General features: G+C 38.9%; 3 protein-coding genes across 3 annotated transcripts in view; 1 reads left to right on the forward strand and 2 right to left on the reverse strand.

Annotated features, from left to right (window-relative positions):
- The window catches only part of LOC140930284 (amidase-like), a 117,834-nt gene that overhangs the window by 70,552 nt on the left and 36,078 nt on the right, over positions 1-11,204 (reverse strand). The window lies entirely within an intron of this gene.
- Positions 1,531-11,204, reverse strand: part of LOC140930279 (uncharacterized) — a 12,689-nt gene continuing 3,015 nt past the window's right edge. Inside the window, exons 3-8 of the mRNA XM_073379957.1 lie at positions 11,120-11,200; positions 10,323-10,375; positions 8,235-8,412; positions 7,013-7,165; positions 5,852-5,903; positions 1,531-3,031 (exon numbers count right to left, since the gene is read on the reverse strand). Coding sequence (XP_073236058.1) covers positions 2,988-3,031; positions 5,852-5,903; positions 7,013-7,165; positions 8,235-8,412; positions 10,323-10,375; positions 11,120-11,200 — 561 coding nt within the window. The 3' untranslated portion in view covers positions 1,531-2,987. The remainder of the gene's footprint in view (positions 3,032-5,851; positions 5,904-7,012; positions 7,166-8,234; positions 8,413-10,322; positions 10,376-11,119; positions 11,201-11,204) is intronic.
- LOC140930278 (uncharacterized) lies at positions 4,923-5,994 on the forward strand. The gene has a single exon (XM_073379956.1). It carries the CDS (start codon positions 4,969-4,971, stop codon positions 5,824-5,826), a length of 858 nt encoding a protein of 285 aa, XP_073236057.1. The 5' UTR covers positions 4,923-4,968; the 3' UTR covers positions 5,827-5,994.

Raw genomic sequence — 11,204 nt, forward strand, 5'->3', positions numbered from 1 at the left:
TGCCCAAACGCTCTTGTTCACTGAAGAAGTTTTCCTGACTCTCGAGTTCTTTTTCCTGTCAGCCATGAGGCTATGATTATTATTCTCCATAGCGTGATCAGTAGATATAAGTCAACAGCACTAAGCCCTTCTCTTATGGTCCATGTGTTGCTCTTCCTTGAGCGCGCTCGACGCAGTCACTCGGAAAAACACATTTAAGTGTTTTCTATAATTGTGAACTGAGGACTTTATGTAAATTTTCCCCTGCTGGGATCAAACTAGTAGTTTAGATGACAAACAAAGAAAGTGATGAACTTCATAAATATTTGATGCAAATATTACAATATTAGTGCTGCAGTGTACCATGATATAAATGAGCCGCGAGGAAAAACGCTTACACAGTGTTAAGCAATATAAAACTGAGCGTCACTCGAAAATGCTCAGATCCACTGACTGCTCTGTGAAAACGACCCGCTATGTTCTTTACAAATACACTGCGCACCTGTATTGAAAAATAAATAAATGGTCACCATGTTTTATCGGCGTTTTAAACGTCCATTTTAGGGCGTTTTATTTCGTTCGTTATTTACTGAGCTTATCGCTGCGTTAGTTTGTAATTGTTTCATGTAAATTAGCAGTAAAATTAAAAACAAAGTTTCATTGAGCGTTTTAAAAACAATACCACGCGGGTGATTGGTTGGAAGTATTTTTTAATCACAGAAAAAGCACTTTTCTCAAACAGGATCAATGCATAAAGGTGTACGTCCTGTATTTCAATTTTTTCTTAGATATAAATCGTTACTTTTCTTCGTGTTATAACCACTGGCATTTAATACCCAACACAGAGACAAATGACAAAATTTAAAGCAAGGGTAAAATAAAATGGTTTAAACAGGACTTTTCTGCCCCTCTACCCACCCCACCCCAGCAATAATGGTCATTTTCAGGGTGCGCATGCAGATGGACTTGGTCGGTGTAGTGTCGAATTGCATTGGGTCGGTGTAGTGTCGAATTGCATTATGGGACTATCTTGAAGGACGAATTTTGATCCAGGGGTCAATTTAATAAAACTTTTACAAGTTCAACTTTCCTAATAGCCCATTAAAGAAGGAAAAGGGTCCCCAAAACAGAATACTTTCGTCAACTGCTGGGAGAGTAATCATATACTTGTGTACCTGGCATGCGTGCGATTTCCGGCTAGGACATGTTGTTTTTCTCTTTTGTTCTTACTGTTGGGTCATTCTCTGAGCAACGCAAGGCTTTGTGAGAATCGTATTTCTAGGACAACATTGCTTATTTTTACAATATTCTGCAAAAGTAAAGCAAAGGCCATAAGCAGTCACAGACTGCCTTTTATTTTTCAGGTTGGACAAACGGTAATGTAGCTCCTCTAGCTCCCATACCAACACCTTGTTAAGCCTTGAGCTACAAGCTATTAAACTCTTTGCAATTACAGATTTGAGGAGAGTTCACATGATTTCACTGCAACATCATTCAAATGATTTTTGTGTAAACGAGGTTAAACCTTTAAAGCAAAGCACAAAATAGATATCAGTCCAAGGCCGAGGAAAAGTGCCTGAAAAATTTGTGGAGCGGCTTTAGTAGCGTCGACACAAGAGTTATCGAGAAACGTTTAGTTAAGATGCCTCCCACTCCACCCAAAAGAGTATAAAAGCAAAAATAATATTTGCAGTCCTAAAAACGTATATTTATTTAGCAGATATTAAATTCTCTCTTTTTTCAGATTATTTACAGAAAAGAAATTACTTTATGTAAATTCAGTTGAATGAAGAAACTCGTCCAAATTTTGAAAGTCAACTTTAAGTTCTCAAAAGCATTTCCCTTGGAAATAGGTGGGGAAATCAGGAAAGTTGTGTGAGTGAGAGCAATCTAGCTGTTTCTTTCTTTATTTTGGTCGATTTCTGTGTTGTTCTATTGGACAACATCGTCAAGTCATAGAATTAAAGATTTATGAAGATCAAGATATTAACAGATAAACATACTAAACAATTTTTCGCTCAAGTTTAAGTTCCATAACCGTCTTTTTCTCGGTTCATTAGTTTTGCTAGACAAAACAGAACCGATTTCGTTGACAATGGTCCAGGGAATGGACACTACAAGCAGATGTTTCGTCAAGTGACTCCAAAAATTCTTTAAAACACAGTTTGATGAGTAATTCAAAGACCAGTACTATTTAAGCATAAGTTGTGCTAGGTACGGTCATGTCTTTGATCATCTGCCGTGCAAACACTGGCAAACGGCAACTAAGATTTAAACATCAGTTAATCAGTTTGAACTTCAGTTTAGAAGAACTATCTACAATTCGTTTTATGGTACAGCTCGAGAGACGCCTTGGATACAGGCGCCAAACTATATCAGGGTTGAATATAAAGTTAATTTTACTATCAGCTCAAGTTTAATTTTACATACATTTTACTTCTTTTTGATTAAAAGTTTTCAGTTTCCCCTTTATTTATCACGGGTATGTATTATTTTTTTTGGTTACAAACCGAGTATCTCCAGTGAAGTGAAGCTGAGGACAATTAGAAAAAGACGTAATGACTACTCCCTGGTCCCCTCTCGCTTCGTAGGGACCAGTATTATAAGGCAGGAACCTGGGAACGAGGTTTCCCGATTGCACCAAATTTCATCGATGCAGGTGGTTGCAAAGTTATTGTCAGATGACTATCTTACCGTCAAAACACTCTCAATTCCAGTTCCATTTTTAAAAATTAAGAAAAAATGCAGAAAAATTTCGGTAGACAGAGTTTGCCAACAAGATGACGTAAGGCCTAAAGGGAATAAAGGATGAAAAAGTATCGTCGTAAAGAAACAGAAAGCATTTTTCAGTAAAGACACAATGTGGAAAATGAAAAATAACCGTTTCAACCAAATATATCTTTTTAAATGCAAAGCGGTCAATGCATATATTAGCATAAATTATAATTAAATATCTTATAAATTAATGACTAAAAATTCGTTTGTTAGATACCGGCCACGATCTCTTGTCAATCGCTGTCACTTCCTGATTCGCTTAACTGGAGATCTTCACCTGTGAACACAAACAACGGGGACCTATTCAATTTTTAATAAGTATATATACAAGTTTTTCTCGCAGTGAACAATCTGTGTTAATAAATAAATGTCATTTATTTCATCATCACAATTATTTAGGCTGTGCATAGCCGCCCCCTCCCCGCAAGAAGACTGCTTGCAGTCCGCCTTTTCTCTTAAAATCCGTCTAGTTCTTATCTCATCCAGCGCGATTCCAAACCACGACGTTATTATTACAGAGACGAGACGAGAAAGAGAAATCTTTTTTCTTCTCGGTCTTACGCCCTCGTTTCTCGCGGCTCCCGGCTTCTCCGTTGGCGTGCTTAGGTTTCGCGTGTAGTAATTTTGCAAAGAAAAACAAGAGACTTCGCGCAGTCTACCCCGCAAGGGGCGGCCGTACACAGGCTACAATAATTCAACACATTCTCGAAATTGTGACCTCAGATATACTTGTACTCCCCCCTTAGAATCCCGTCAACTACGGCAATGTTTTTCGTCACTACAGGGTCTAAAGAGTTTTCGCCAATAGTTGCACGAGTGACTAACTCCCAAGGGGGGGGGGGGGGGGGAAGCGGTACCAATTCCTGTATCGTGAGCTTAGGCCACATCACGTGTTCACCACAGTCCAGTGTTCTTGTACCTGCTTGATTGTGCCGATGACTTTTCAATTGATTCTAGTCTTAGTTTTATATCGTTTTGGAGGGTTTTCGCCATCGCATGATGTCTCAAGCAAGGCTTGACGAACGACCGAGCTATCGATACCAGGATTCATCTAGTGGCTCAGATAGCGATAGTCAATGCCACGACCAAGATTCTAAGCTGACATATCGGTCATCGTTACTTGTGCCAAGTCCCCATGGGCAGAAATTAAGGACAGCATGGCCGCTTAGCATGCGCATTGTGGATCCTAAGGGCCTTTAAACATGTCTGACTCTAATAAGGATTTGTATGGCGGGAGAGAAATTCTTACAAATTACATTGGAGTGAAAAGGAATTTCATACCTGCGAGCATCGGTATGTTATTGTGGCAGGATAAGGCTACTTTGTGCGAAGTTTTGAGGTTCTTACTCATTTCCTCTCGGTTACTCGGCAAATTACGCCAGCGCCATACAACAGTCATATTGATCTCGCCATACAAACACTGTATATCGGCTACCAACATTGAAGCCATTGTACGCGAAGAGAAAAGTGCCGCCGAAGACCTGCGAGCATCGCGGTACAAACTTGGGCCTATTATCTTTCATTTTAAACCATTTCTACGGCAGAATGTTGCATCCAAAAAGTTCCTCAAGAAGTTAAAGATATTGAGGAATTTATGAGCCAATGGCACCCGAAATTGCCGAAGAAATGAACAGGTTTTGCCGCTTCTGCAGCACAAAACAAGAGTCCACCATTTTTGAACATCAAAGTCGGGAAAGCTTACATGGAGCATGTTATGATACGTGGGAAAACCGCTGTTTTGTAAAGATAGCAGATTCTATATTTTATCTGGCTTTGGTGTGATGTCCGTAACAACCCGTGACAACAAGCGTGACTAAAACGTATGGGGATTGCGCAACACTTTTTTTAAAGAAAGAAAGCTTTTGGTACTTTTAGATCACCTTTAAAGATATAAAATATACTTTAAAGCTTGATTCTCTACTTTTAACACAATTTTATCATTTTGAAAGAAATCGAAAACAGGCATGAGCCCGCAAATTGACCGCTGGCTGTCTCTGATTTCTGCCCATGCACACTTCGACAATGCAGGGAAAATCGTTTCGCTTCGCCCTCGTTCTGTGGACATAACTACGAAAACTATCGCAGGGTTTCAGCAGCACAAAAGCTTTCTCGGCGTCAAATCGGGCCGAAGATTATGCAGATTATGTGCCTTGCTTTCAAAACAATGTAGAGAGCAGAGATTGGGTAATAAAATACTATCGGAAGTCAACAACCATGAAACAAGGTTATAGTCGAGGAAATGAAGCACGTTCTCATCCGATTCAGCTCCGAAATGCAAGCACAAATGTAGAGAAACGATTTAACTCAAACACAGAGTACACTTCGCTGAATACTTCTCAAAGAAGTATGACCCTTACAACGAAAAGGTATAAGCTATCTTATCCTTTGTTAGCTCAAGGAGTCAAGGTCGTGTATACCACTGACGCATTGGAGGCTGAGAAATGGCTAAAATACAATGTTATAGATTGTCCTACACAAGTATTGGCGGTTGGGTTTGATATTGAGTGGAAACCTCAGTTTGTTAGCAAAAAGTACGGAGGAACCGAAAACGAAACCGCCGTCGTTCAACTAGCCGTTGAGAACTCTTGTTTAGTTTTACACGTTTATTACATGGACAGGTTTCCGAAATCGCTCAAGCTTGTACTCAGAGACAAAGACATCCTTAAAGTTGGAAGCGACATACAGAAAGACGGTTCAAAGCTCAAAAGAGATCTAGGTTTGGTTCTAGAAGGATTAGCAGACATTCAGTTGATGGCAAAGAAAATCGATCCCTCAATGAGGAAGACAGGCTTGAAAGCACTCGCCCAAACGTTTCTGGGAATTGAGCTTAACAAGAAGACAGCAAAGAGTAACTGGGAAAAGTATCCTTTAACGTTTACACAGATAGAATACGCTGCTCTGGATGCCTGGATTGGATTAAAAATTTTCCAAGAAATGAAACGCCACCCGAAAAACTATGAAGAAATCAAGTTCATAAATGAGGAAGGAAGGAAATCACGATTTTGGCTTTTTGTGATGTTTATATTCTTTTCTTATATTTTATTTTGTGTAATCGTAAGGCCTAGGACATAGTTTGAAAGCGTTATGTCATACTTACAAAGAGTGTTGAAACCTTCTACCTTCTTGGTTAAGATATCTTTTTCATCCATCTTAAAAGAAAAAGAAGATATCAAAAATGTCAAATTAAAAGGATTTACACTGCTTATCTTAAAGCAAAAGTTTTGATATATTTATTACACACTCCAATATATTTATTACAAACTCCAAAACGGCCAGTACTTTAGTCTACAAAGCCGTTTTTAGCATCATCACGCAACGCTCCTAGGAGGAGTTCCTCCTCGCGAAACGTCCCTAGCGGCAGAGAGCGAGGAGAAACGGATGTTTTCGCAGGCTAACTTTTTATGGGCGGGTTATGAGTGAGGAACAGTAAAAAGTTTAGCTGCCACTGAATATACCGGTATGTACTTTAATAACCACGCCTTCTCGGCCCAGTATTGGCCTCGTTCGTTGTTGTTGTTCTTTTTTTTTTTGCGCGAGTTTTTATGGAACTTGACACAAAAAACTCAAAGAAACCAAGGCCGTATCTTGCTAGAACAAGCTTGACCGGTAAAGGATTTATTAGAGCGATTTTCGTATGACCTTGAAATGAAAACGCGCGAACAAAACAAAAACAACAAACAAACGGAAATACAGCGATTTGATTGGTTTATCGAACGGATACAAACGCGCCTGGGTTTTGGTTGGTTAACCGAACGCTCGGCTGAAAAAACTTCATGCCCGAAGAACTTTCTAGAAATTGCTTTGACGTCATACTGCAACAAGATTGGTCAATCGAACAATGCCTTCTCCATATTAGGGTTTTCTTTGGCGGGAAAACGAGGAGTCCATGTTTTGTTCTTTTCATCCATTGGCTGATAAAACAAATAACAAACACTTACTGAAACCATTTTTCAAGGTCATATGAAAATCGCTCTATATGTCAAATGACACGTTTTCTTGTCTCTTGCGAGAACAGAGGGGGTAAGATAGACCCATCTCATTCATCATCTTCACATTGCCCATAACTCGCCTTGTTCACTCCCTAAAATTTTGCAGTTACCACTGTATTACAATTGTCCCAAGAGAAATTGAAGACAGGGGGTTAAACAAGATGTATTATGGGTATTAGGTAGCCAATTAGACGCTGGATTCGCTTCACCTTGTCCACTTGCAGAGTTGTTTCATAATAAGATCACTAAAAAATTACTATTATACTTACACTGCCCATTAGACTGTTGAGTTTCTCAACATCTTTCTCGTCAAATTCATCTTCATTTTCGTCCTTTTCAGAATCAGAACTATCGCTGGAGGATGATGAGCTTAAGTCCGATTCAGCATTGACGGTTGTTTCTTCAGTTTTAGCGCTAGACTCCTGAAGTATAGAGTTGATGAAAAGGTTATTTACTAAAGAAATATAGCAGTGCAGTCAGTGAAGAGTGATCAGTGTTAGTGAGCTTAACGTTTCTGAGCGACACTCATCAAATAGAAAGTTAGACGACTTTTGACACTTACAGAGGTTTTTTTCCCAAAGGGGTGGGGGTTCTCAAACAAAAGACAAAAGTGCCTTCCGTGGCGGGGGGGGGGGGGGGGAACTACACGTTGATATTCAAACCCTTTTTTAATGGGAAAGGACATCAAACCACTCCCAACCTTCAACCAGCTGGGCCGCCCAGGCATTACAATAATTCGTCTGGCCTTTTACCCCCCGTCTGGCCTTTTACCCAAAACCTGCCCAGCACGGTTAAAACTACCAGGAACTGAGGTCCCAACTAGTTCAGCCTCCGGGATCACCAAGGCAGGTGAGGCGCAACACTTTGGAAGGTCAAATGTGCCGAGACTAATGTTATTGAGCAAAAAACAATAGGTTTTCCTTATAAGGATTTAATTCGTCACATATCAAATGCCATGTTTGAACCGGGCCTAAGCAATAGATGATGACAACGTTAACATCTCAAAAACAAGAGCTCTGCACATGTGGCTTATTATTTGGTACATTTTTTTGACGTCCACCGGGTGATTATGATATGAAACTTTGTAATGGGATGTTTTTGGGTAGACTTAAGGACACGATGACGAATTGTCCTTTCTCCTTTTCGATGCTTCCACAAACAGTCAACTCTCGGCTGGTGCACGAAATACCAGGTGAATAGCATAGGAAAAGTATAGGTGCTATATGAATATTTATTATTATTATTATTATTATTATTATTATTATTATTATTATTATTATTATTATTAGCAAGTCTGGAGTGACATCACAAATAAACACATCAATGATACCTAGCCCTAACACAATAACATAATAAACTTCACACAATAGAACGACACAACAGTGCATATAATATTTATTGACTTGGTATATCGAGCATCACCTCAACTCCCAGGAGGGAGGCTAAAGAACAGAGATAGAGTTTACAAGAACATAATGTAAAGCAAAATACCTGAGAGCTTGGAGCAGATGTTGATGAGATTGTACTCTTGACAGGAGAAGCCTGTTTTGACACCTTCTTTTCCTTCTTTTCTGGTGTTTTGTTTGTTTTAGTTTTTTGGGATTTCGTTAGTGTTGCAGTTGAAGGCGTCACAGGTAACTTTGCTGGCTTGGCTGACTTAGTTGACGATCTACCAATAGCAAAATACAACTTTAACTTAAAACATTTCCAAAAGTGACTGACATCACTTTTCTCCCAACAACATCATACATCATCAAGAACAAAGGTAAGCTCTATTTATTATTATTTTTTTTACATTTCTGTCCACCTACCTCTCCCCTAAGCCAGCATTTTGCCCTAAGTGAGAAGTAAGTGTTGGCTTAGGGGAGGGGTAGGTGAGCAGTTTCCTAACCCCAATATCCACATACAAATTCTCGAGACTAATCCAGTCACATAACCTTCAAGAATTTTAGAATTGAAAGAATATGATTAAAGATCAAGGCCTTTTTCCTTTGATGATAATTCGTCAATTCTGGTAGCCTATAAGCTTTATGAATAATAAATAATCCGAAATGGTTACAGTGTAAATTAAACCTTTTTTCCTACCCCCTCCCAAAAGAATGCACCTTATTGGAGTGTCAATAAATTCAGCACGAAAGTAATAATTGAGGACACTACATGTATGTATTTTGAAGTCTCCTTCTAAAGAAAGGATGCCATTTTACGTGGTCATCCAAGCCACGTGAAGGTCTAGCCCTTTGCCAGGCTAGGGAAGTACATTCATTTGTTACATAAGTATTTATATCTTTAAGACCTTGAGTATAAGTGAGGCCCCAGGAATTGAACCCACAACCTACTCAGTTTTGTGGTCAAAACTAAAGTGATTAAGCGGACACCTTCGGGAACTTCCCAGGTGTCTGCTTAACAGAGGTTTGTAAAAATTGTGCAACGTTTGTTAACTATTAATAATTAACATTGAACGGTTACTCTGTACTGTGATTAATTTCCATGTTGTTAAGGAAGCTAAGAAAGATGCGCTGTACTTTGTGCAAGACTTTGAGGTGATTTTTGATCGTGGATGACAATCATAAGGCCGGATATTGGTCTTATCTACAGTTTGTTGACAGCTAAATGTATTGATTCACCTTTATTAATTGACTACAGTACATATTTCGAGGACATAATCCAATACTACTTTGGTCAGTTCAGTCTGGTGTCCATTTAACAGAGGTTTTAACAATAGATATTAGCAAAATACAATTTATTTTAGTGTCCGCGTCTGCTTAATAGAGGTGTCCGCCGAATAGGGGTTCATTGTAAAGGGAAATATAAGACATTAATTTCAGGACCTGGCTTAGTGTCCACTTAATAGAGGGTGTCCACTTAATTTGGGGGTCCACTTAAACTAAGAGGTTTCACTGTAATATGCTTTTGGCAAAAATATCAACTCAAGAGAGTTTAAAAATAGCAGAATATCCACTCTACCAATTAACACGTTTAGGCCGCCAGTCTAGAGATCCATATGGCTCTTTCAAATCACAACATTGATGTCAGAATCCTTGCTTAGGGTTATTGTGTCACCATCGTTGGTCTATCTCTACTTTGAACTTGACATTGGGCAAGACGAAATTTGCAAACCCTAGTTCATCAAGCAAGAAATTGAATGAATTGCTCTTTTTTGATTCGTTCATTTTGTTCCTTTTTGTTATCTCCTAGTATTTTGTAGTCATTCACATAGGGGACGTCTTTTTGACAGGTGTCTAATAAAATTATTTTATACAGCATAGAGGGGGCCTTTACTAGATAACAGGTGTTTAGTAGGTCATTTACAGCAATCCTGCCACGGCCAAAGTGAAAGTTCAAATTACTTGATTAAGGGTGGAGGTTAGATAAATAAACTACTGTTGCCTTTAATAATAATTATTATTATAGCCTGCGTTAAAAGGGGAAGGGGAAGGGGCAACTCGGGTGCACAAGAGCACAAGGGCTGTACTGGGAGGGGGAAAAGGGAACACTAACCCTCATTTTGCTTGACAGAATAATACAAATATTCACACCAGGAAGGGGAGATGTACCACAAAAAGCTGAAAAGGACCATACCTTACTTTCTTGAGTTGTGGAACAGCTGACTCAATTCTTTCCAGTGTGAATGTCTGAAAGAAATGAATTACATCAGTTCCATTGTTACTTTGACATTTACTGTTGTACAGTCATAATTTTGTCACAATTTTGTAGATCATTGTTAGTGACAAGTGGTCAGCAGCTATGTAAATTTCTTGGAACAAAAGAATGTTTTTACATGAGAAAAGAGTTCAATTCCTGCAGGATCATTGTATTGTACACCAATATGGCCGGCGTGACGTTTTGTGAAAACAATCTATACAGTAAAGTCATGAAGCCTCAAACATCAAGCAGGCCTCTTAGCACCTTGAATGTTGAAGCAGGGTTTATGTTGCAGCATGCAAAGAAAGTAGTGTCCAATAGCCTGGGGGCTAGCAGATTTTGCTATCAGGCTAGTGAGTTCTGTTCTTATGCCCGACGGGCAAGCGATGTTTATGGGGAATTAAAATCACCAAAGAACTGTAATCAAACCTGCTCATCAAAAACTGTTTTTCGTACTAGTTGAAATGACATTTAGGCTAGTACTGCTAGCTACAGCTTTCCCGAATGGCAAGCTGTAAAACTGTCTTTCTTTGCACCCTACATTGTGACAATGTTTCTGGATACTTTGCCAGGGAGACCTGTGTTTTACAAACTGATAAAAAAAACACCCCAAAATCAAGTCATAAATAAAAGGTAAATCCATGATTCTAATTACGTTTTACCCTACACTACATCTTTCATACCACAAAATAATAGAAAATAATAATAATTATTATTATTAGACTAACTTGTACCTTTTTCTCTTTGTCAACAACCAAGATAAATTCCTTAGTGCAGCTTCTTTTGGATCCTCGATAAACTGTTGTTCCAGAATCCTAC

Source organism: Porites lutea, chromosome 3, assembly GCF_958299795.1.
Source record: "Porites lutea chromosome 3, jaPorLute2.1, whole genome shotgun sequence".
Lineage (NCBI taxonomy): Eukaryota > Metazoa > Cnidaria > Anthozoa > Scleractinia > Poritidae > Porites > Porites lutea.